Genomic DNA, 26043 nt, shown 5'->3' with positions numbered 1-26043 from the left:
TTTGTAAAAACCTTCGAATCTCTTCTATTCATAAACGTTAATGGACCTTCAATACAGAAAAGTATGCCATCAGCTGGATAAAAAATGGACATCGTGCTGCTACTGACAAACCAACTGGGGAAAAAGACGGTATCCGATTTAAACCAACCTCCTATTGCTTTACTATTCTAAAGTGAGGTACGATGTGAAAGTGTTGTTAATTTCTAAAGACAGTGTTAAATAACATGCCATAAATCATGCTTCAGCTTAACCCAAGGTGAAATCGGCAGTCAATCCTTTCTTGTGATTTTGTTGCAAAAACTGTAAACATTGTATAAGGGCTGTTTGTTTCGAGAGTGAAAATGAAAAAAAAAAAAAAAGATAAAGTTTCTTTTTTCCAGGCATCATATTGGTAATTGTTTAATACGTACTCATGATTCTTCAGAGACCAGATTAGTCTTTGTTCAATTCTGGATTCGTTTTAATACCAGTATGTTTTGTTCGCCAAATATTTACTTTCAGCATAACAGTGATAGGTGCACACACCCCTGAATCTAATTTTATTAAATACAAGGGGTAAAATGGTACTAAAACTTATTTATGATTTGAGGAATGTTATTTAGTCCCGTCTTTTCCATTCTATTTAATAAAATTAGGTTCAAGTGTATGTGCAGCTATCACTGTTCTGCCCAAAGTAAACTCCTACCTTTTGTTGTATTTATTGTTCAGGAGAGGAATTTGGTCTTCAAAGACCATATTAGAATGGACTAAGGAATTACTTGTTATAACAAAACTGTTTTACGTAGGAGTGACACTTGTTATGACAAGTTGCGCAGATTGCAATGTAACTATAGGGCTTTTACTGGATGCTGCACACTTGTCCTCAACAGTAGGATGAAAAGTAACAAAGTAAGTAACGCATGTAATCTAATCTACCCAACCAAGTCTTATCTAAATTACCTATCCGTATTTATCGTAAATTTGATTTTAAAAAGTAAAAAAAAAAAAATTAATAAACTTGGGGACCGCCTATCAAACTAGTACCATAATTTCAAAGTAGGTAGGTTTAGAAATAATGTTATCCCAACCCGACTTTAAAATTGTTCTGTTATGTGGAACACAATCTTGCATAAATATTCCCCCCTTCTACAAAATCCACAAATAAATCACTGCTTGTAATTATCACAATTATTTCCACTATAATCTTCTGGATGTGCTCTCTCGCCTTACTTTGATAAGCGGAACCTACGCATGCGCGTCACTCAGATGCACATTTTCTATATTTCCTCTTCTCGTATGCTATGTTCCTTGGGTATCCAAGCCTACTGCAAGAAACGGGGTTTTCGTCTGCTGTCTGTGGAGTGCGCATGCGCAACTACTTGCTTTCTTAACTCCCTTCACCCCTTGCAACTCAACATTTTGCTTTAGATAGGCTGGCATATCTTCAAGTATTTCCAACTCTATCTGTTTTGAACTAAGCTATAGTTTCTGTACAGAACGTACGAGCGCTAACGTCAAGGAAAGAGAACAAAACAGAAATGGTTAGTTCAATGCCTTTTTGAAGCATGTCTTTTATGTAAATAATAGTTCAAAAATAGTTATGCTTTAATCGTAATTAAGTGCATCGTAATTGTAATCGTAATTAAAGGCAAACTATTAACCCTCATCATAAATACGAGGCCTGTCTAAAAAGTATCCGACCTTAATCCACGCAAAGTAGTGATTCTCAGGCGGCGCCACCGTGCACGGTGGAAGGAGGAACCTTAATGCGCATGCTTGAATTTTTCACCGCGTTCGCGTGTGCCAGTCGTGAGCTGGTGGTCGCGAAGTGAGGTGCTGTTGGTAGTGTTCGTCGGATTTAGTGTTTCTCGCAAGATGACTGAACGAATTGAGCAAAGATACTGCATCAAATTCTGTCAAAGGCTGGGTGATTCTTAAAGCCAAACAATTCGTAAGATTCAGCAAGTGTTTGGAGAAGATGCGATGGGTGTAACACAAATTAAACAATGGTTCAACCGATTCAAAGATGGCCGCACATCAGTCGAGAGTGAGCAGCGTAGCGGCAGGCCCCAAACTGCTCGGAATGCAGCTGTTGTTGAGCGGGTGCGAAACTTGGTGATGGCAGATCGCCGTTTGACAGTGCGGGAGATTGCAGATGATGTTGGAGTGAGTCAAGATTCTGCACATGCAATTTTGCGTGACGATTTGAACATGAAACGAGTGGCTGCTAAATTTGTACCCAAGTTGTTGTCTCAGGAACAAAGACACCCGTTTTGACGTTGTACAGGACCTTCTGGACACCACCAACACTGATCCTGGGTATCTGGATTCCGTGATAACTGGAGATGAGTCATGGGTGTACGGGTACGACCCAGAAACAAAACAACAATCGTCTCAATGGAAGCATCCCGATTCTCCAAGGCCGAAGAAAGCGCGGCAGGTGCGAAGCAAAATCAAGGTGTTGCTGACTGTTTTCTTCGATGCCCGTGGGATTGTGCATCACGAGTACGCACCGGAAGGACAAACAATGACAAAGGAGTACTATCAAGATGTTCTCAGGCGACTCCGTGACGCAGTCCGGCACAAAAGACCAGACATGTGGACAGCGAAGAACTGGCACGTCCATCATGACAACGCCCCAGCACATTCATCCCAATTGATCCACACGTTCTTAGCCAAACATGGAATTACAACCGTTCACCAACCTCCCTACTCTCCAGACCTGGCTCCTTGTGACTTCTGGTTGTTTCCAAACTTGAAGACGCCTCTGAAGGGATCCCGTTTTGAGAGTAGAGAAGACATAATGCGGAACACGACGACGGAGCTGAACAACATTTCAAAAGAAGACTTCCAGCGGTGTTTCCAGCAGTGGAAGGATCGATGGGCTAAGTGTGTGGAAGCACAAGGGGCCTACTTTGAAGGGGATTAGGGTCCCAAATCTGTCAGGTATTCGCAACTATTTTTCAGGCCAAAGGTCGGATACTTTTTAGACAGCCCTCGTACATAGTATGTCCAGTGGCGTGGCCAGAAACTCTTTGAGGGAGCTCACACACACAAGCATAAATATAAAGCATTCTGTAGAATCACGGTCACCGATCTGGTAGACCAAGAGCGCCAGCATTCTCGTCCCTTGCAAAGATTGCTTGGGCCCTTCAGTCATTAGCACATATCCCGAGGAGATGAGGGGGACATGTCTCCTCCACCCGATTTGAAATTGGGATGATTTGTATCCGAATGCCACAAAGGTAAGTGGGATGAAATTGTTTCCCTTGACTTGTTTCATTTAAAAAAAATATATATATATATATATATATATATATATATATATATATATGTTTTTGAATATTTCATTATCATTTATTGTTAGTCTATTTTCAACTATTTGTTTAGTTCCTGTAACGATTCGTATAATGCTATTCTGATCATCATAATTTTGCTCAAATAAGAGTATTGTTGCGCCATACATAGTTGATTTTCTTTCATAGTTTTGGGGAAGTCATTATTTATATTATTACAAAACATGTGTCCTAAAATTTTAATGTGGATCATTGTGGATGCGTAAATAGAAACATATCAATTATAAATATGCATGTATTCAGATTTCAGAATGTGCTCACGACAGTTGATGCGTATCACAATTTTATCTACAACGCCTGGTATATAATATACAACAGGTTCACCTCAGAAATCAGATTCATCTACCGTAATGGGTTTCATCACCCCTCCCCCCAGAGTAAGCCTCAAATATGCCCTCCTCCAAATGTTGAAGACAACTCTGATCCTCCACAGCATTGTTTTTCAACTTCGTAAATATTTTGAACATTGCTTTAAAAAATGGGAACGGTCTTACCCGTTCCCCGAATGTTGAAGACAGATTTGCTCCCCTGCCTTCAGTATCTGGATATCTGACAACGAAATACATACTCAGAAACAGGCCCCCAGAGTTGGTTTAAGTATTTTCTATTTACATCTTCAAATGATACACGTATACACTCAGGCCCATATTCACGAATGGGCGTCTGAGTTTCGGACTCAAGATGACAAATTTCTAATGGCGACTTCTTAAAGAACGAGATTGAAGTATGGTATGCGGAGAAAGAAGCTGCCCACGATAAAGAAATAAAGGGAACTATACTGGAAACAATGTTCATACAACAGCGGGACCGAGTTTTCTTGTCACACGGTAGTGGTAAGAAGCTGAGACAATTGCTTATTGGCTTCTGACGTAATCCACGCATTTGCTTCTGTATGCCCACTAGGCCACCAATTAGGGGGCCTCCCCCCTAAATTTTTTACAACCCTATATTTCCCATCGGTATAGCTATGTATTGCTGATTTTAGTAGTATTGTATCGCACAAGTGACTAACTTTGGCATCCCCATTTCGGAATACCACGCTACGCTACTGCTAAATAGTAGTGATTGCTGCTTGTAAACAGAAATATAATCAATATAACTGATATAATCTATTATTCGCAAGTCGAACATATAAAAATAGATTGTGAATACGTTCACTAAGTGTACTCATACATTCGTAAAGCTCTTGAATCCTTCAATCTAATATTTATTGAACAAACCACCATAATATTAACATGACAAAACTAGAACGTCAGCAAATGTACAAATTATTTTCAATGCAATGTTCAGTCGCTAAAACTGAACTCTTTACATCAAGATACCGCTAAACTCCAAATATCTGGGAAATTAGCTATTTTATGAAGCATTAAAAACAGATTGTTCATAAGTCCTCATTTTATTTAATTTCTTTTTAGTAGGCTGGATAGTAGTCAACTGTACTTTACTTTTGGAAAATATTGCAAAATCTTCATAGATTAATTAGTAGGACCAACGGCGGCTAGTCTAAATCTAGCATAACTCGTGTGGCGCAAAATGAAGTTATTTCACTGAAGGTTTGCAAGCATTCTGAAGAGAAGAGGAAAAAAAAAAACTCAAATGTTTGCGCTGTTTGGCATGTGAGTTTCTTCCGCCCCAGTTTTCTGAAGTCTTAGTTATTTCTCATCTTATGGATAATTTTCTGGACAGTTGTCAAGAATTCTATTAGTCGGGTTCATTAACGTAACTGGGGGGGGGGCACACGGAGCTTGTGCCCCGGGCGTCGGATTGGGAAGGCGCAAAATTGGGCAAATATTTGGGGAAGAGGGGTTTGATCAGGGGTCACTAAGGCGAGTTCTTGCCCCGGACAATTAGCGTAGTTGTCGCTGGTCGGGTTCCTAATTATAATTATACTAGACCGTATTTTTAACTTTTTACGCGCATATACACAGTATATTCTAAAGGACTGAATACCACAGCGTTCGATTTGGGCTGCGTAAAATTAATGTAGGAATTTGGGTACTTTAGGCTACTTAGGCCTACCAATGGTCATAAACATGACTGTATGAAATTAATAATTCGAAAAGGGGCCGCGGTGGCTCAGTGGTAGAGCGTTCACCTCTGGTGCAATGGGTCCCTGGTTCGATCTCAGCTCCCGCTAAGTAAATTTTGGTGGACAGTGTGCATGTGTTTTCTCGGAGTTCTCCCGTTTCTTCCCACTTTCTTCATTCCACCATTTCATTAATTTCTCACCAGTCTCCTTTAGCCTAGCTGGCATAACTGTGGGACGTAAAACTTAATTTCATTTCATTTTTAATCATTCGAATGCGTATGTTTGGACTGTCTTGATACGTCATAGGAAATAGATTTGTGCATCAGTTGAATGCCTGAATTAATAGGAAAACAAAACACTGTTTTCGTAAGATGTGCTTCAATGAAACTATTTACATTCGGTTGTAGAGCCCAAAAAATAATTCAAAACTTTAATAAGGCAATGTGAGGTAACGTGTATACAATGGAAGGTTGGTTCCCAAAATTGACTTAAGCTTGGAGGATAATCATTAACGTCGTTCGGTTGTAGAATACTACGAATTAGAGCTGATTCCCGAAGCAGAAAACTACACGAGAAGTCACAAGGGAAACTAAGCGTCGACCATTCTTCTGTACATGACATTTGAAGACACTACGTAGAAAAGGTGAATAGTAAATTGACAAAGAAATATTCTTTGAATCTGTTCTACGCTGCTACTACTCCTGCGCTAATCTATCTTTTTTTTTTTTTTTTTTTTTTTTGTACAATCCTGTACGGGAACACACATTTCCTCAATGTTTGAAATCATACGACCAGTCGACCTTCGTATAAGATTAATTTTTAAATATTAAGAATGGGAGAATTTTTAAAAAAAATAATTTCGTAGCTAACTTTCGTCTTAGAAACTATACTACATAGCAGGGTGGATTGATTTAAATCAGTTTGATTTAAATCACGATTTTAATCAAGATTTGAATCACTTGATGTTTTTTTTATATAAATTCGTTGATTTAAATCAAATTCCGAAATAATTTAAAGAGAAAAGAAATAAAATCTCGTTTGTTCTGTTATTTCGATTATGGAACATAATATTCAGACAACCCGACCAGAGCTGACCCGACTTGGGTCGGGTCAACCCGACCCGTTTGAGAGCACTAGATAACACATGACAACGCAGCAGTAACCACTCTCCAGTTACCAAAGCAAGAATCGTATCTAGTTTTGGGCGTGAGCGAAGAGTAAAGGGAAATTACCCATGAGAAATAACGACATTTTGAAGGTCTCTGGGAATTGTCTTGGACATCTTGAGAATATTTCGATAGCGGTTTGCGTCAACACAACAAATCTTGTTTAGAGAAATTTGGCATAGCTGTTATACTCGTTTTATTATTTGCTTTTCGTTGCCAAGACCCTTACAGATTTAGGCTTCTTCGTTGGCTAATCGCCTATTTCAGCGTTCTTTATTACTCTTAGCTTCCATTTTCTGAGTACTTTGTGGTGGACAAACACCGTGCTCGTGGGTTTTCTCGGGGTTCTCCCGTTTCCTCCCACTTTCTTCATTCCACCATTTCACTCATCTCTCATTATCACCGTCTCCTTTAGCCTAACCGGCATAACCGTGGGACGTAAAACTCAAGATTTCATTTCATTTTTTTCCATTTTCTGAGTAGCGTTACCCCTATCCAAAACAGAATGTATAGTTAGTTCATGGAACAAAAAAGGTAGAAATGTAATATCGTTGTTCCACAAGTGGAGAATCCTATTTATCTACTTGATAAAAGGAAAGTGTTGTACAGGTTTATTCTTTTGAAGACTGTATAAAACTTAGAAACAAGACTCCAATAATAATAATAATAATAATAATAATAATAATAATAATAATAATGATGTACAAATTTTATAAAGGTTAGTGGTAGCCCAAACCATCAAACCAGTATACGCCACTGCTAAGCATGGGCTTAAACATCATCGAGGCTATCACGAATCAGTGACCCAGAAAACTATGGATTAGATAGTAATTTTGACCGCTTTTATAAAACTAGTTTTCTCTCTCATGCCTAGTGATGTAAGGTGGAAAATTTTCCGCTATATTTTTCCGGAAAATTTTGCGTTCTAAAAAAAATATCAGTAGTCAAGTAACAATTCCTCAGCAATCATAAAATTGGTTGAATTCATGTATAGAAATGTAAAAAAGTGATAGATCGTTTAAAGAATCTGAAATTTTTCATGGCTCAGACAATTTTCAGTAGAATGTAGGAAGAAGTTGAACAATTTTTCATGAATCGAAATGTTTTGTCTTATATGGAAAAATTGAAGAACTTTTTATGAGTTGGAAAATTTTCATCATTTTGAAGCAAAAAATAAAACTACTTTTTGTGAATCGGAAAGTTTTATTGCTCTGTAGAAACAAGTGAAAGGAATTTTCATAGATCGGAAAATTTTCATCACGATGTAGAAACAAGTGAAAAAACTTTTCATAAGCCGGACAATTTTGGATATTATGTATAGTGATGTTAGGTGGAAAATTTTCCACTATGTTTAACTGCACATTCAGCTACAAAATTGAATTTCTGTAGAGGAAAGTTAGTCAGCAAGAAATTATAATTTTCCAATTAGCTTTCGGGAACCGGAAAATTTTCTAATATTTCAAGTTGGGAAGTAAACTTTTAGTGTTTCTCTTTCATCTGCGGGCTCCTTCGTTGCTAAGCGGTTAGCATACGCGCCTTTGGCATGTAAGACCTGGCTTTGATTCTCAGCGGGAGCTCATGTAGTTCGGATTTCACGTTAATGAGTTGGTCCCGTCTTATTTAGTCTCGCTGCTGAAAGGGACGTTAAACTCAATCAACTCAACTCCTCTCTCTCTGTGTGTATTCAAACTGGAGAGCACATGAGTTCGTAGAGTACAAATATCATATTCTATTATTTAAAATTTCAATTTATTAAGTCATGAATGTTTTCCGATCCATAAAAACATACTTCACTTATTCTTACATCGTTGTTTAGCCGTAAAATTTATTGGTAATAAATATTGTCTTAAAAAGTTTCATGAAGTGAAAATCTAACTATTCTTCATTTCAAGAATATTTCAAAAACTTCAATGCGTTCTTCCCTCAGAATCCACCTTTGATATTACAATATTAGATTTCGTCAGTTTAATACGCATAAGACTGTTTTTTCATAGCTTTACTACTTTTATAGATTTACATTCTGCAACATTTATAAATAAGTAGATATGAGAGAGAGAGAGAGAGAGAGAGAGAGAGAGAAATGTAGATTTTTACTTCCCAACTTGAAATATTAGGAAAGTTTCTGGTTCCCGAAATCTAATTGGAAAATTATAATTTGTTGTCTAATTTTCCTCTACAGGAATTGCATATCTCAATGTGCAGTTAAATATAGTGGAAAATTTTCCATCTAACATCACTATACATAATATCCAAAACTGTCCGGATTATGAAGTGTTTTCACTTGTTTCTACATCGTGATGAGAATTTTCCGATTCATGAAAATTCCTTACGTTTGTTTCTACATAGCAATAACACTTTCCGATTCACAAAAAGTTGTTTTACTTTTTGCTTCAAAATGATGAAAATTTTCCGACTCATAAAAAGTTCTTGAATTTTTCCGTACAAGACACAAAATATTTCGATTCATGAAACACTGTTTCACTTGTTCCTACATAGTACTGGAAATTGTGAGCCATGAAAATTTTCAGATTCTTTACACGATCTTTCACTTTTTAACATTTTTATAAATGATTTTAATCAATTTTATGAATACTGAGGAACTGTTCCTTGATCACTGATATTTAAGAACGGAAAATTTTCCGGAAAAGTATAGAAGAAAATTTTCCACCTCACATCACGGCTATACAACGATGTAGGAATAAGTGGAGTATGTTTTTATGAATTGGAAATTTTCATCACTGCTCATGCCGATGGGGACTGCAGGTAAACTTTGACTCGCTAGTCATTTCAGCGACACCGAAAACTGGACTCGACTTTCATTTTTGGTTTTCGATTGTGTATGAATAATCCTTAGGGGTCTTTACCCCCACAGCATTTTTTTAGATAAGTAATGGGAGTGTACTCCCCCCCCCCAAAAAAACTAATTTTACGTAGTTTCAACTTCCGAACAGTTTGACACTTTTTCTTTTTACATAAACTTTATTCTTCCCCTTTAAATCCCCTCTTTCCGCCTTAAGATACGCATCAAAAAATCCTAAATAACGGTCTTTTAAATTTCGGTTTCTTCGATACAGTTAAAAGTATAGGAAGACAACTTTGTGGGTTTGTATACTGGCCAACAGTTGTTTCCATACAAGATTACTTATTCATAACGGAGACAGGGTCTGAAGCCTATAATATAGTAAGTTGATCGCTGTATTTTAATATTAGAGGAGGATTTTTGGGGCCCCCTGAGCCTGGGGGCCCTGGATCCGCCCTTAATGCGCTCCTTACATAATTATTCTCTTCAACTTCTGAGTATGGCAATTCAACAGTTGAAAAGAAAGAGAAAACTTGAATGCATAAAATAGATTTTAAGTTCACGATTTAACTATTTTGACATTGAACGAAGCTTTCGTTTTATTGGGCCAGGGGCAAAAGGGTTTTACCTTACCGTATCTTTTGTACTATTTGAATCTGCATCTTGCTTCTGAAATATTTTAATCTCAAACATATCCTGAGATTAAAAAATACCAGGAAAGGGGATAAATAATCTCCTTAAGACTGCTTATTTAGGGAGAAGGTCTAGTAAAATGTCTAAAAATATAATTACGTAATACTTGAGTAACTATCTAATGGAACAAAGTAAATTAGTATATATCACTTTTCATTTTAGTCATTTCAAAGTTTCTCTTAATTTAGTAGCGTCCCGGATTTATTTTTTCAAATATGGCAACCCTATCTTAGATGTTAACGTGACACAATTTGTTTGTCATGGTACCTTTTTGTATTTAACATTTATTTTAGCAATAATTTCTATAAACAACTTAGCACAATAAATCAAAGTACACTATTGTTTTCCATGCATATTATACATAGTACGAAATTTACCGCAAGTTTCTATACTGCTCATGTTTATAGGATCTTTTACTCTTGTATTATGCGTGCATAAACAGTTTTTAATATATTTTGGGCTTCTACTATTTGTCAAGTGTGTGGATGATCTCTACACGCACTTGTCAGCTCAACCTAGTGGCCTTTTGCTTTTTGCTGACGATTGTAAGTTATACAGAGAAATGTAGTGTCCATGAGACAATTGCTCTACAGGAAGACATAAATTACCTTATAGGCTGGTGTGAAATGTGCCACTTGAAACTCAACAATAAGAAATGTGACAGTATTACTATTACTTTGAAAAAGTCTCCTTTTCCCTCCACATACCATATCAATGATTCCCCTATCACACTTTCTGCTAGTCATAATGATCTTGGTGTCATCTTTGATTCAAAACTCTCATTTTCTGATTATCTCCTCAATACTTAAGAATTTAATGCGCATGTTGGGACGACTTTATTGATTCACTGAACAACACTGTTTCGTCATTAGTAACTTTTTATAAAACTTTAATAGCGCCCAAGATCGAATACTGCTCCCCATATGTTCCATGGCAACACCTACACATCTCTCCAGACTTGATTCTATTCTTAATTTCTTTATCGCTATAGTCTGTTTTCGTGCTCCTGCACTTCGAATATTATTTATAAGTCCTCTGCAGAACCAGACTCCATTTACAGAGGAACATATGTATACACACATAATTACATATGAAATACATATATCTATATCCTGAAAGAAATAAAAAATACATGTAAACAAGGAACAATAAAAGTTAAATAATAAAAACAAATTAAAATATTAATAGTATAAATTTAAAAGAAAATGAAAAATATGAAAATGAATATGAAAAAATGTCTCCAGCATAGGTTCAACTCAGAGATAACACTTCTTAATTATTTAATTAATCCATACATAATTTTTTTCAAAATATTTTTGAGTATACGCAAATATACAGCGGTAGGATAAGAGAAGTCAAGATCCAAATCTGATGAAACCAGCTGATTGAACTTCTTACAAGCTCTAACTATGAATGAGTCCTGGTGAATTGTAATGTGAGTTCTCGTTATGTTAAATATTAAATTCTTACGCAATGGTCGTTTTGGTATATTGAAATTAATATATTGGAGCAAATTACAATTATCTGTTACTAAGTTTACTGTCTTGTACAAATATGTTTGCTGAATAAGGAAACGTCTACTGTAAAGAGAATGCATATCAAATTTAATTAAAAGAGAAGAATAAGAGATCTTATTTTTAGTTGCTGATATATGATACAATTTGAAATAAAGATGTTTCAAAAATTTAAATTGGACTCGTTCTATGTTATTTGCTTGTAATTTGTGAATAGGATCCCAAAGAGCACAACAGTATTCCAACTTACTTCTAATCATCGCTATAAAGAGGTGTTTTAAAGCTTGGATATTATATAGGTCTCTTGTACTCCTTATTAAAAACCCTAGTGCCCTGTACGACTCTGCAATAATTTTATTTGTGACATTTAAGTGTAAACTTATGATCTAATAATACACCTAAGTCATCAACAGAATATACTCTTTTTAACTTTTCACTATTAATCTTATACTCAAAAGATGGACAATTAATTTTATTTGAAAACACTATAACATTACATTTTTTTATGTTAAAATATAATTTTTCTGATACACCATTGCAGACAACTATTAATCTCTTTGTAGTTAATGAATAAGGAAAATAGCAATGGGCCCAAATTTGAACCCTGTGGTATAGGCCTACCTGAATTAGCTACGTAAATAAGATTTTACAAAATTATAATTGACAAAATATGTTCTACCTCGCAAATAAGAGATCATAATATTTATCAAAGAGGTTGAAAATCCCATAGCCAGAAGCTTATTTATTAAAACTTATTAAAACCGTGTGATTTAATTTATCAAATGCTTTTTGAAAATCCGTATAAATTACATCAACGTAATATCCATCATTTATAGAACTTGCAATAAATTGAGAAAAGGAAGTTAAGTTGGTCAAAGTTGAGCGTCCTGGGTAAAAACCATGCTGAAAAGGTGAAATATAGGATTTGACATGCGAGAAAATTCTGTTAAATAAAATTTGTTCGAAAATTTTTGAAGGAACTGAAATTAGGGCAATAGGTCTATAATTTTCAATATTCTTAGTTTCCTGTTTTTAGTATCGGTGTTATTTTACTCAGCTTCCATTTATCCGGAAAGGATTCAGTTTTCAAAATTAAATTGAATATCCAATATAGTGAAACTAATACAGGTTCAGCACAACCTTTAAATAAATATGTGGGAAGTTCATCTGGACCACTACTTTTGCTAGATTTTAATTTCTTTATTCATTGGTGAATTTCATTTTTAGAAATGTGTTATTGCTAAGCTATAGCTTAACTGATTCATAATTTTCAAAGTATATGTAGGTGGACTAGGATCATAAACACTGCCAAAATACTTAGCGAACCCATTTGCAATTTCTTGAGGTGAATTTAATGAATCATCCCTGTATTGCATTACAGAAATATTAGATTTTCTTTTGCTTTTACTATTCAATAAATTCCAAATTTTTTTATGGTCGTGTTTGATTATTTCTTCATAAGATTTAATGTAGTTATTATACGCATTTTTTATCAATTTTTTCGAATGTCTACGAAATTCATTATATTGTTCGTCATGATAATTTGAAGTTTTTCTGCGTCTTCTATGATACTCTTTAGAACATTAATTATTTCATTATCGAATCAAGGTGGAAATTTTCTATTTCTATTGTTAAACTTGGGTACGTTGTTTCAATAATTTTATATACTCTATCATAGAAAATATCTAAAGCGTCATTTATATTCCTAACGTTTAAGTCATTCCATGTTTGATTCTTTAAGTCTCTATAGATACTACAAAAAACTGCCTTACGATAATTATAATAAGAGACGTCACATCTCTTTCGGGTATCATTATAATTACATGGAATATTAAATACCAACGGTGGGTGATGTACATCAACTGATACCAGAGGTGAGGTACATAACTCAACTTTAATTACATCATCACGGCCGCATAAAACCAAATCAAGTGTTCTGTGATTAACATTTAAGACATTATTCACATTCGTTAACCCTAACAATGATATAAAATTATTAATTTCTGTGATGAAAATATCCTTTGCATTCCAATTTGTTGCAGTATCGATAAGTGATGGAATTTTAGTCACCTATAATTAATAATTTATCATTATATTTGACAAATAAATACTCTATTTTTGAATACAACTCTCGATAAGTATCAATACTTGTACCAGGAGGTATATAAAGCACAACCATTATCCTAATAGCTCGTATTACAATTCGTGTACAAACAATTTGAATGCCATCGATACTAGTATAATAGAATAACTATTATATTTTTCTTTCATGGCTAAGATTACACCTCCTCCTCTAGTCCCCAACCTATCCTGTCTATAGATTATATATCTGTTGTCTAATATTTCATTGTCATAAACATTACTGGTCAGCCAAGTTTCTGTAATAGCTATTAAATCATAATTCTCCGCCAAGACTCCCAAATACAAGTCACATGATTTGTTATTAATACTACGCATATTTTGATAACAGATAAATCATACTCACTAAACATGTCTACTTATGCGAGAGAGCTTGTATATCTGCCATCGAATTCAATGTATATACGCGTCTGTCGTTGGTGATTTTCTAAGCTTAATCTTACAAGCCCAGTCTATCCACACAAACTAATAATTATTTTCAAGTTTCACCTTCCTTGCTTCCTTGAACAAGTTTCGCCTATAACTAGTAAGGTTCGGATTGACAGATAGTTATTAACCTTCAATCCAATATCACGACAGGAAAGATTACGTTTTACCTTTCGTTTTTGAAGGAATGCGTCCCTATCTTGTCTCCGGACAAACTTTACAATTATGCCTGGGATGGAGTTACCTGCTGTAGAACTTAATCTATGACAAGTATCTATCATAGAAGTGTCCAACTTACAATCAAGCGCATTACCTACATCTTTTATTATTTGGGTAACATTTTCGTTATTCGCAACTGGAATACCATGCACTTCCAGTGTATTCCTGCGACCATATTGGTCCAACTCCTCAATTCTTGACTCCAGCACATCAAGTTGCTTAACTAAATTAACACTAAATATGTAAGAAGGAACACTTGCAACATCTTAATATCCAGACTCCGGAAGTACGCAGAATTATCTGACCTGAAATATCTTCATAAAATAGTTAATGGAAACTTAAGATCGGAAATATTACTTCAGGAACTATCCTTACGTGTTCCTTCCCGCATCATCCGAAATACTCACATATTCCATCTTGCCCGTCCTAGGTTTTCACTTATACAGAGGTCTTTTTTTTTTTTTTTTTTTTAATACAGAATACCAAACTATTATAATCAAGTAACAACTGATGTGGACATTTTTTTTTTCAAGCTACCCGGTGTTTGAAAGAGCAATTAAACGAGTTTTGACGGAATAATATTACTTTCATACTTTTTTTGACATTGTTCTATGTTGTCTTGTTTCTTTCTTTTGTTAACATTTCCCTGTGTAAAACGGCAAAGTTATGCTGTATCTGGGAATTTGTTCAATAAATAAATAAATAAATAAATAGAAATACTTACTGCTTTTAGTAAGTGTTCCACGTGATCTTTTTTGCAGATGTCTCTTCTTCCATTGTTGTATCGTGATTTCTGGTCTGATTTCCACCGGCCAGCCAGTCTGTTCGACCAACACTTTGGCCTAGGACTTCTGGAGGATGATCTATACCAACCAACTATCCTGAGATGCGGCTACCTTCGTCCCTGGAGACTTCTTAACCAAAGAGACAGCGGAGTGTCCAGTGTCCAAAACGACAAAGATAAGTTCCAGGTGATCTTGGATGTCCAGCAGTTTTCTCCGAATGAATTAACAGTTAAGACTGTGGACAATGCAGTTGTCATTGAGGGCAAACACGAAGAGAAGGAAGATGAGCATGGATTCATATCCAGACACTTCATTCGACGTTATATGTTGCCAAAAGATGTAGAGCCGGAGTCCGTAGTTTCAAGTCTGTCATCTGATGGAGTACTGACAGTGTCTGCACCCAAAAAGGTAACTATTTTCTGTTTCAATAGGATAGACAACACTAGAAAAGGAAAATTAATATTTTTTTATATTCGAAATTACTTTGTTTCGGAGTATCTGAACTCAACTTTGACATTTTTAAAAATTAAATCATAGTTATTATATTGACAATAAATTACGTATCAACAACAAACTATTTAAGTTTCTAAATAATAAATTATGCAAAGGAATTGACGTAGTCTTAAAAAAAAAAAAAAAAAAAAATAGGACGGCCAAACTCTCTTAAACGCCAAAGGACGCAACTGCTGTGTCAAGGCTTTAAACCTTAATACCTCATCCCCTAATTAAGCTAGGAATATAATTTTGGTATCAACATGTTCCTAAAGGATAAAGCTTGCCGCCGATATGTAATTTATGTATGTGCGGGTTTAAAATGATGGAGAGGGGAAGGGTGAAGTTCGTTTTTTTTTTTTTTTTTTTTTTTTTGCAATAGGTGTTTTTGGGGCATTCCCCACTTGGGGCATCAGTCATAAAAAGTGGTATGTAAAGCAATGAAGTAGTCCACTACACGCTTAATAACCTGTAAAAGTACTTGGTTATATGGGTGGAGTAGAGCTGCCCTGTTGCGACAAAACTCTTTAACTTTGGCGGAGCAGTTTTGAGAAAGAGCCGTAAAGTCGCTACAGACCGGCTAATTTCCTACTTACATCGAAATTCTTTTTGGTATATTTTCAAAAGTTTGACTCAGCTCAATGCTGGGCCTGGTGAACATAAGTATCGGTGGGGGGAAATTCAAAAAAGCTTATAGCGACAAAACAATGTAACTCAAGTTACAGCGTTTTGTCGCGACACGGCAGAGGGGAAGGGGGGAAAGTTGGCCATTGCTTTTTGACGTAAATTTTATGGGCAGTTCCATATGAAATCTCACTGAACTGGTCTAGAAACACTGAATTTGGTGTTTCTGTATTTTCTGCGGTCAATAAGTGACACACAACACGGTTGTCGTAAGGGGACGGAGTGAATGTCATACAATGAATTATTTTACACATTTTTTAAAGAATTTGCAGTACGGACTTCCTGAATTATCTTGCTTTGTATTGCAGAAAATGCTACATTTTTATATTGTCACAAGTGTGTTGCCGACATGTTAGCTTCATTTTGTCAGCAGTAGACTAAGGGTTGCCAGAGCTCCCAAATTCTTTTCGTAGTTTTCAGGATTTTATTCTAAGAATAGGGCGAGAATTGCACCGATGTTACTTCGTTGGGATCAGTGTTCAATAAGCTTTCCAACGAAGCATCAATCATTACCCTGTGATAATTGGAGAACGTGAATATGATTTTGTTCAAATCCCTGCCCATGCTTAAAGTTTAATTATCGGTCATTTACCGAGTCTCAGTACTAAGTTACTCGAAAACAAGCTGTTATCTGCACTTTTCCACTTTTTATGTATCTTATTAAAATATGTTTACACTTTACGAATATAGACCTGAAGTAAATTAAGATCTAAGTGTCATTTGAACAGTTCTGAGATAATGTTTATCCTCAAGAATTTGTACGGTACGTATACACCTCATGCATTCTATTGGCAATGATCTGGACTATACGCACAGGTTTGGCACTTAGATTCGAATATACCTAAACTGGCTTGGCCCATAGACAATCATTCCGGTTATAACTTGAAACTTCAGAAAATGGCACTTAGATCGAAATTTACTTCAGGTCTTTAGTTAATGGCTATTTGTGTAAGGTGAAATGACACTCTTTACTTATAGGGGGAGGTCACGAACTGGCTCAGCTGAGATCTGTACGAGACAATTGTTTTTGCATTTGCTATGTTATAACTAGATGAATTCCAAAGTTATACGTACCACCGGTCAGAACGTCGTGAGTTAGAACATGTTTTATACTGTAAAAGCTACTAGTTGTCAGAATAGTTTGAACCGGGTCATTTATTCGGAAACGGTTGGGTATATGGAAAACTCGGCGAACACGTATACCATCATTTTCAAGGGGACACTTTTTGGGGTAAAAAGACCTTCTACAGGTCCTAGAAGGGGTCAGACAAATGACTCTCTACAACCCAATGCAAAATGACTGTCAAAATGTAAACAAAAGCTTAGTCCATGACTACCCCTATAAATCTGAAATGGCGAGACAAATGTAAAACAGGAAAACACATGTTGCATTATTTTGCAAAGTACAATGATTTAAAGTAGGAAAGTTTTCTCAGGGCCCGGCAAAGTCCAACTCAGTGTTCAAATGGCAAGGAGGGTTAACTAGTTTGAAAAATGAAATGAAATCTGAGTTTTACGTCCGATGGTTATGCCGTCTAGGCTAAATGAGACGGTGATAAATAGTGGAATGAAGTGGGAGAACCCCGAGGAAACCCACGCACACGGTGTTTGTCCACCAGTTACTTGGCGCGAACCAGAGATTCCAAACACCAGAGGTGAACGCTCTACCATTGAACCCCCACACATCGTTTGAAAGCAGTTAAATGAGAGAACAAGTCTCAAATCTCTACGATAACCCCGTGGAAAATAAGAGGGTCAGTACAAACACAAACAATTGAAAAGTCTATGGTCACCTTGAATCCAAGATGGCCGCTTAAAACCTGTCAAGTATACGCACTCCAAACTGCCGAAACTAGAAAAATGTATGTTGATCGGTAAGCGTAGGTGACGAAAAGATGCGAAATGTTCTAAAATGCGACGCCTTGAGTTCAAAATGCCGCACTGTGTATCACACATACGTACAGCTCAAATCCTTGGAACTGGAGAAGCGAAATGTGGTATTTACGTTTGTCAATAGTAGATATTCACAAAAAAGTCAGACTATCATCTGTAATCCAATATGGCTGCCATCGTGAAAAATGAGTTTGTATGTAAATGCTGACAATTACGTTACATCTAACAATTTTATTGCATCTTCATTCGATCCATTGAAATAGACCTACGAGTGACCCGACCGCAGTACAGAAGTTGTTGCTACTAGACGGCAGCTCTAGCCGCCGCACCAAATGATTGGAAGCATCATAAAACAGGCTACTATTGTTTACCATTTCTATTATTTCTTGTTCTCACTTTCACTTTCTATAATGTTTGTATCATACATAAATTAGTCCGTCATTGTGAACTCCTCTCATTTCACAATAGCTTTCAAACTGTGCTATTTAACCCTTGGAAACTTCAGTTGCATCCCAACTGGGATCCTTCGGGGTCTCGGGCACAATACGTTTTTACTCTAAATCGTTCTACTTTGAAACTAATGCCACACGTGCTTTCCTATTTGTACATTTCTGTTTCCGATTTATAGGGGTAGCCATGGACTTTCCAATTGTTTTTGTTCACATTTTGACCTGTCATTTTGCATAGGGTTGTCGTAGTCGAGACTTGCTCAATTTTCTTTAATTTCACAACCGCTTTCAAACGATGTGCTACTTAATCCCCCTTGCCATTTGCAACTTTTTGAGTTTCACTCCGTCTGGGATCCTGCCACAAACTTTTTTACCCCAGAAAGTTTGCCCTTGAAAATTATGGGATCCGTGTTCGCCGAGGTTTCTATATACTCAACAATTTCCGAACAAATGACCAGGTTCAAATGATTTTGCCAGCTAATAGCTTTCACATTACAAAATGTTCTAACTCACTAAATCCCGCTCGGTGACACGTGTAAGTTTGGAATTCTAGTTATAACATCAAATCCCAACACAATTATCTCGTTCGGATCTCAGCGGAGACAGTTCTTGACCCTTGCAGTTTTCGTTCTTTCTAGAAACTACGAAACTGGAATTTGTACAGTCCGCAGCAAAAACTGCAGCATGGGCACCTAACTTGATTGTGAAACTACGCCTAACAGCCCAGGAAATCAGCATAACGTCTAAGTGGCAGGAATCACGCCAGGAAAAACCTCGACGATCTCCCCCTGCACACATATTTTGGAGCAAAAAACTTCGTTTCACAAACTTACATGCTCATGTTGCAAGTTTTTTGCTGCGGACTGTACCTTTTTAATAGAACTCAGAAAACACATTTCCAAACTCAGTTCTAATAGTAATTGGAAGAAAAGCAGTTCGTTAGAAATCAGTTTTACATTTACGAGGCTAGAAATCGCAAAGCTCGAGTTCAACGTTCAACTGACTTGAGCTGGTTTAATGAAATGAAATGGTTCACTGACGGAAGTTCTATAATCTACTTGAATTGTTACACTGCCATCCCCTTGATAATTGTTAGAAAAAGCTATTGTTACGTACTGCAAATATTCAAATCATGCTCTTCATGAGCTAATGATTCCCAACGCCTGTTTCGAACGCAAAATACACTGATACGTTGACGCTTGAAGGACTGAATAATTTAGACAGATTCGTTGATTTGTAAATGGATACCAGCTAATCAGAATTTAGGATATAAAATTATTTTCGTACTTTCCGTATTTCGTTTCCCATACCACGTGCTTGTATATTATAGCGAATAAGGTAGGAACGGCGGGAGAAGCATCTGAAAAAACAATGCATTTGTTCTAAGCTAAGGAAAATACTAATAAAATCTTAGCTATTCGCAGAAATCCAGTAAAGGCGACGAGAAATAAGATGCTTTCAAAATGTGTGAAGAATGTACACGTTTGAACAGGATACTAATTGGTATCAGAAATAGATATTAAAAAAAAAAAAAAAAAAAAAAGTGGAGAGGATCTAATTGGAACATTGCAGAGAAATTGCATCATGAACGTGCTAAAAAGTAGTGGCAGAAGAGAATACTGCAGTAAGGGAACTCTTAACAGTTCCTACGTAAATACGAAAGAGCTAATTACCATGGCGTGAGGCTTTAGTTCGCTGCAAGTAACATGACAACGGCACAATAACTACTATGATGTATATTGTAGCAACTTACTTTGCTACTGGTTTAGTCTATTTGGTTAAACACCTTCAAGAAGCAAAAGTATAAAAATGTAGCATGGATTGTTCATGCTACTAGTCACTTTCTACATGCTTGTCGGGCCAATATGTAGACTGTTAGTATATTTCTGTATCTACTGCATGGTCCACATATACCTTTGATATGGCTGCTTGAAGTGTTCGTTACAGTAAGGCTATAGCTTTTGCAGAATTAACTGCGTGCCTCTGACATTTTTTCTAGTTCACTCTATTTTCATCTTTTTCTTCCAATACCTTATTTGTCTCCAATGATTTGTCCTTTTGTCGAACTTTTAGTATTCGTTGCTCATCATTTCTTCTTAATGTGTGTAGTTTGTAGGCGTGTATACTTGTATAACGGTCATATTTCTTCGTATTACTCTTACCTTTATTATTAGTATTTCGTTAAACCTCACTTCCTGTTACTTCGTGTTCCATTTTCTTAATGAGAAAGCAAATTCCTGCCGTTCTGCTTACAGCTCCTGAATATTTCGTGAATCTTCCATTCACAGATCCATCATCAGATCACCGAACTTCAATTGTCTAATCTCTTTGCATTTCTTCGGATTCTCCAGTTTTCCGCATTGCAGGGACGATCGCACGTTATAAGTTCCTATCCTGCACGGTTGTCGTTTGATGACCAAGAAGGCCCTGCTTGCTTTTCCTCTCTACTGGAGAAGACTGTCAAAATGTTGAATTCTCTAGAAAAACATGCCTTAATATAAATTTCCTTTTTTTTTTTTTTTTTTTTTTTTTGTAATGATTAAGGTGTTAATTTACTTACATCTCGCAGTTAAGTAGCCATAGAAAATGTTCTGTCCTTATCTGGATCCTCCCAGTCGAAACCTGCCAATCTTAATCATCTCTGGCCTCTAGAAAATCAGTTTTGATCTTGAAGGAGCAATAACCCTGATTAAATTCAAATTAGTGTCATAATCTTGATTTTCTTGGAGTTGAGCTGCTCATAACGAAATCGTAAATTACACGTCAGTTACTACGATGGTATATCGAATGCATCTTTTTGATTCTGACATACGTATATATTTTGAAAGATTGCAGGAATATGAAAGTTATGAACTGTTTTCTTTTGCAGGCGTTGCCACCTCCAGAAGCCAAAGAGAGAATGGTGAACATTACCCAGACCGGAGAGCCAGCCGCGAAGAATAAGCCAGCGAAGGCTGTAGAGAAAAAGTAAAACTTCACATTCTGTTTTACAGCTTCACTGCCAGATGGAAGACTATACTGTTAAAATAAGACTGATTTTTACTGATTTTTATTTAATAAGCACTTGTTTATATTCAGTGTTAAAATATTCAGTATCGCATTTGTTTTGGTAATCCTTTTCACAATTATATTATTAGACTGTTATGAATATACGTTACAGTATTTGTAATTTGTAGCTATTGGATATGATTATTAAACTCAGCATTCTGTAACTTAGTTTCTTTTGCAACAATATTTAATACCCAAAATCCTTAATTTGGGGGTATATGTAGCCTCATTTATCCCTATACTAAAATCGGAAATTGCTAGTCTACTAGTTTTCACGATGTAGTCTAAAGCTAATATTTTAACATCTAATTTAAAGATTTGAAATATAAATAATATTTGAGTATTCCGTGCTGAATTTCATAATAGAAGTCCAAATTAACCTCTGAGGCTAAAAGCAGATGAAGTAACAGCTACATATATTACGTTCAAACAACTAAATGTTGAAATATAGCTGACGCTCCTTAGGTTATCCAGGGTCAATACGTGAATTCCCAATTCCGAAATACTTAATTTCTTGATTCACATGCCACTAGTTCATAAGTCTTTCCCTATGCATACTGCTACGCTTGTGATCACAAAAACCTAAACTGTTTTCTACTTTTAAATCCAAGAAGTGAAGTGTAACCTAGATCAGTCACTCGAATTTACTTTCCTTGTTCATAAGCGAAAATAGGTGGCCTGTATATTTTTTCCCATGAAAGTATGAAAGGAAAGAATGAACATCCAACCCTGTTCAGAAGATTTATTGGCACGTGGGACGCAGAGCTCACTTGCTTGCTGTGCGACATTATACCTTCAGGCAAGCTACTTGCAATTGACTAAGTGTTAAGGGCCAAAATGAAGAAGTATATTTATTTCATGGGGAGAATAAAATAAGTATCTACTCCTTGGCATTAAGTGTTTGAAAACCAAAACTGTTCTAAATACCCATTTTCTAATCTCCACAGAAGAATAAAACTAAATTTTAATTCTCGTATATAAAAGGAAACAATTATATGTATCTCCGAGATAAGGAAATAAAATAGTACAATTATCAATGCCTTGACCTTCAAAATTGTTCAGAATGTTTTTCCATATTCCCATACAAAAATAAAACAATGAGAACTGTTAATTCCCCATAGATAAAGAAAAAAGTATGTAACTTTGATATAGTATGTCATTTGATCCTTTCATTTTCTCTTTTCTTCCTGTTTTGGAATTATGGAAACGAATAAAGGGTGCCTCTAAGTAACTGCCCTAGGAAAAACTGCAAAAAATGAATTTCTCGATGGTGCACCTATTGGTATTCTTGGACTTGCACAAGAATCTGACTGGAGGACCGGCGAGGCATTTTAGTTTTGAAACATTTTGCATAGTTTGTGAAACCTAGTATGGAAGAGGATTTGCTCATTGTAGATGGACATTCCAGTCACAGGAACTTGGAGGTTCTTATTTTGCCAATGAACATGGAATCGTAATTCTCTCCAACTTCACTGTACGCATTGCATAAATCCCTTGGATATAGCATTTCTTGGTCCATTGAAGATCTACTATAATCACAGTATCAACATGGATGAAATGCCACCCAGGTTGAACTGTCCTCACCAGATAAGCTCTCATTTTGCTCAGTTCATGGAAAACCTGCAACGGATCATAATGCAGAGTGGATATCGGAAGAAAAGTTTGTGACCCATTGATCCTAATGTCTTTGACCAGCTGTTTGCACCAACAGAAACAACGAATATTCTATTCTCAGTAGAACAAGTTGAGAGCTCAGATAAAACTGCTGGATCCAAAACTGATCCACATCAGTGTCGATGATTCTACTCCTCAAAAGGGACCAGTCATACCTGATGAAGCCTGTTTCACAGCAATCCACCTTTCTTTCAAAGGATCGGCATGTGCCAGTGAAAGATTTCCCCTGTTCCGATGACTCATGCAGGCATCCTAAGAAGAATAAAGATTCATGAATCTGCAATTCTCACTAGCAGTACATACCTTAGTGCATTGAAGGAAAAAAGCAGAGAAGACTGAAAAGGGCATGAGGAAGTCAACAATGCAAGTGCGTAGAAACTAGATCTACGTGCTGAAAATATGAATGAGGACGAACTCTTCACGAACGACGACAATGATTTAAGATTGTCCATGTCTATTGCGACGAGTTATTCTGTGTTCCGTCCAAAAGGACTTTGGTTGAGGTGTTACCAGCACAAAAAATGGGCACATTGTGAATGTGTGGACGTTTCTGCTAAAACAGAAGTGTTTGTGAACTTTGCCATTAACTTTTGCTCACATAAATATTCTATTTGATGTAATATTTCCTTGACATTTCAGTTATCAGTCTTTTTTTCTCTAAATTTGTTATTCTTATAATATCTAAAAAGGAAACTTTTGTTAGTACAATCTTCTGTTTTTTTTTAATGGAAATTGGTAATAACTAGAAAGGAAAGTACCTATGTGCATAAATCAAGACCTCTTTTCACATATGTGCGTGGGTTTTCTCGGTTCTCCCGTTTCCACCCACTTTCTTCATTCCACCATTTCATTCATTACTCATCATCACCGTCTCCTTTAGCCTAACCGGCATAACCGTGGGACGTAAAACTCAGTGATGCTACAAGTAATAAAGAAAGTAGCTATGTATTAACATATTTTTAAATCACATTTGATTTGAAAAATTGTATTTCCAGTTTATTTAGTAATTTCTTCTATAGTAAAGTGATTTATAGAATTTTGTAATAGTTATTGCGCGTTTAGGGCAAAAGGCACACCTGTATGTCATTTTATCCAAGTATAACCCTAAAATAACACATTGAGCGAAAAAAGAAAAATAATTACAGGAACATTATTAACTTCCAAAGCAAGATTTAATTGGAGTAGTTGCATTGTGATGTACTGGTACTTAGAACAAAAGATAGCTTAGCTCTTTTGGTTATGGATTTATTCGCATTAATAAAAATGGTGTCATTTTAGGTCAGTTTCCCCTATATCATTGTTGTCTAATAGCGTGTTCACGCACCGTGATCTATCCCGTATTGACTCGACGAGCTATAGAATCAGTGACGAGCACAAGTAACCCTTCTACGGAACCTTTAACAGATTTCTCTAACATGGTTCTCCAGAGCTTCAACAGTTCTCTCTCTTCTCGGTTCCCAATTCTGCAGGGATTAAGGTTCAGAGATTTAGATGGCCAATCGAGCAAAGAAATGTCAGGATGTCTCTGGAACCACTGTTGTTATTCTCGAAGTATAAACATTACTGTTGGACGTCATTAATGATAGGCATTTCGTCTTTCGGATATACGGCCCTGACCGTCGGTAACAGGTCGTTCTAATATTTTTCATTCTTCCAAATCCATCCTGCCAATTCTCCTGCTGCTGATTCAGCCCTAGAAAGCAACTCTAACTTTTCCACTTCTTGCCCTCTTAAAGATATGGCCATGTGAATAACGACTGCATTTGGGGCGTCACAGAGGCAGTCTACCATCTTGGGTGGAAGAGAACATTTTCTCGTCTGTCCAAATACCAGAACTCTTTCCTAGCTGGCAGATATTGCAACGAAAATGATTCTTGAGGCACGGTGTTCTACAGCCAATTTTTCTTTTACGGCAGGAATTTAATGATGGATTCCCAGTTCATGTAATCCTACTAGCAAAAAGGAATGCATTGTCGTCCTCTGTGGTATTTTTTTCTACATCTTCCTAATTTTGGGTGGTTCTGTAGCCCTTCTTCGCCCTCTTCTTAATAGCGTCGGATCCAGTATTGAACACACGCTTTGGTTCTATTAACCGTAATAGCAACATACGAAGCACTACGACCACATAACTATACGGCCCCTTGTTACTTCAGAAGTATAAGGCATGGTATCCTATTAAGCTATAGCTCACCTTCACTGTATTAATTTAGAATAATTCTAATAATTATTTTAATCCACAGACTAACAATACCCTTTACGGTTATATCAGCACATTGAAGTAATTCATGTGACGTTATATTACTCAACCTTTTCTTAGTAAATGTCAATAGGGTGAGGTTTGGTAGTGCAGTAAAAGTTCTCTCAAACAAGTCAACAGCAGATCTCCAGTGGTCGAAATAAAAAAAATTACTCAGTTTTACTTGTATGCATAGACCTGTCTTCAGCATACTCCAACATAGTAGAGCTAGATATACTTTCAATCAAGTTTTGTTGTAGCGTTTTATACGAGATCTGATTCTTGATTAAGTAATGGAAGATGAGGACGTCTGGGACATTCTCCATCTGAAATGTTGCAAAATATGTATTGTTTACTGTGTGGGCAGCATTATATTAAACTAGAAAATATTTCTTATCCCTGTTACCTAAGGGTTTTTCTTTAATACCTCCAAGACCAAGCATGATTTCTCCTTAATCTCC

At 36.2% G+C, this 26043-nt stretch overlaps 1 protein-coding gene across 1 annotated transcript in view; it reads left to right on the top strand.

Moving 5' to 3' along the window:
* Positions 1-21836, top strand: part of LOC145675570 (protein lethal(2)essential for life-like) — a 37300-nt gene extending 15464 nt beyond the window's left edge. Inside the window, exons 2-3 of the mRNA XM_081746088.1 lie at positions 15083-15514; positions 21494-21836. Coding sequence (XP_081602214.1) covers positions 15083-15514; positions 21494-21595 — 534 coding nt within the window. The 3' untranslated portion in view covers positions 21596-21836. The remainder of the gene's footprint in view (positions 1-15082; positions 15515-21493) is intronic.
* Positions 21837-26043: the final 4207 nt, after the last annotated feature.

The sequence above is a fragment of the Thermobia domestica genome, chromosome 18 (genome assembly GCF_964235325.1).
Source record: "Thermobia domestica chromosome 18, izTheDome1.hap1.1, whole genome shotgun sequence".
Classification (NCBI taxonomy): Eukaryota; Metazoa; Arthropoda; class Insecta; order Zygentoma; family Lepismatidae; genus Thermobia; species Thermobia domestica.
Note: the sequence above shows the minus strand (reverse complement) of the source record. Positions and strands in the feature narration are given on the sequence as shown.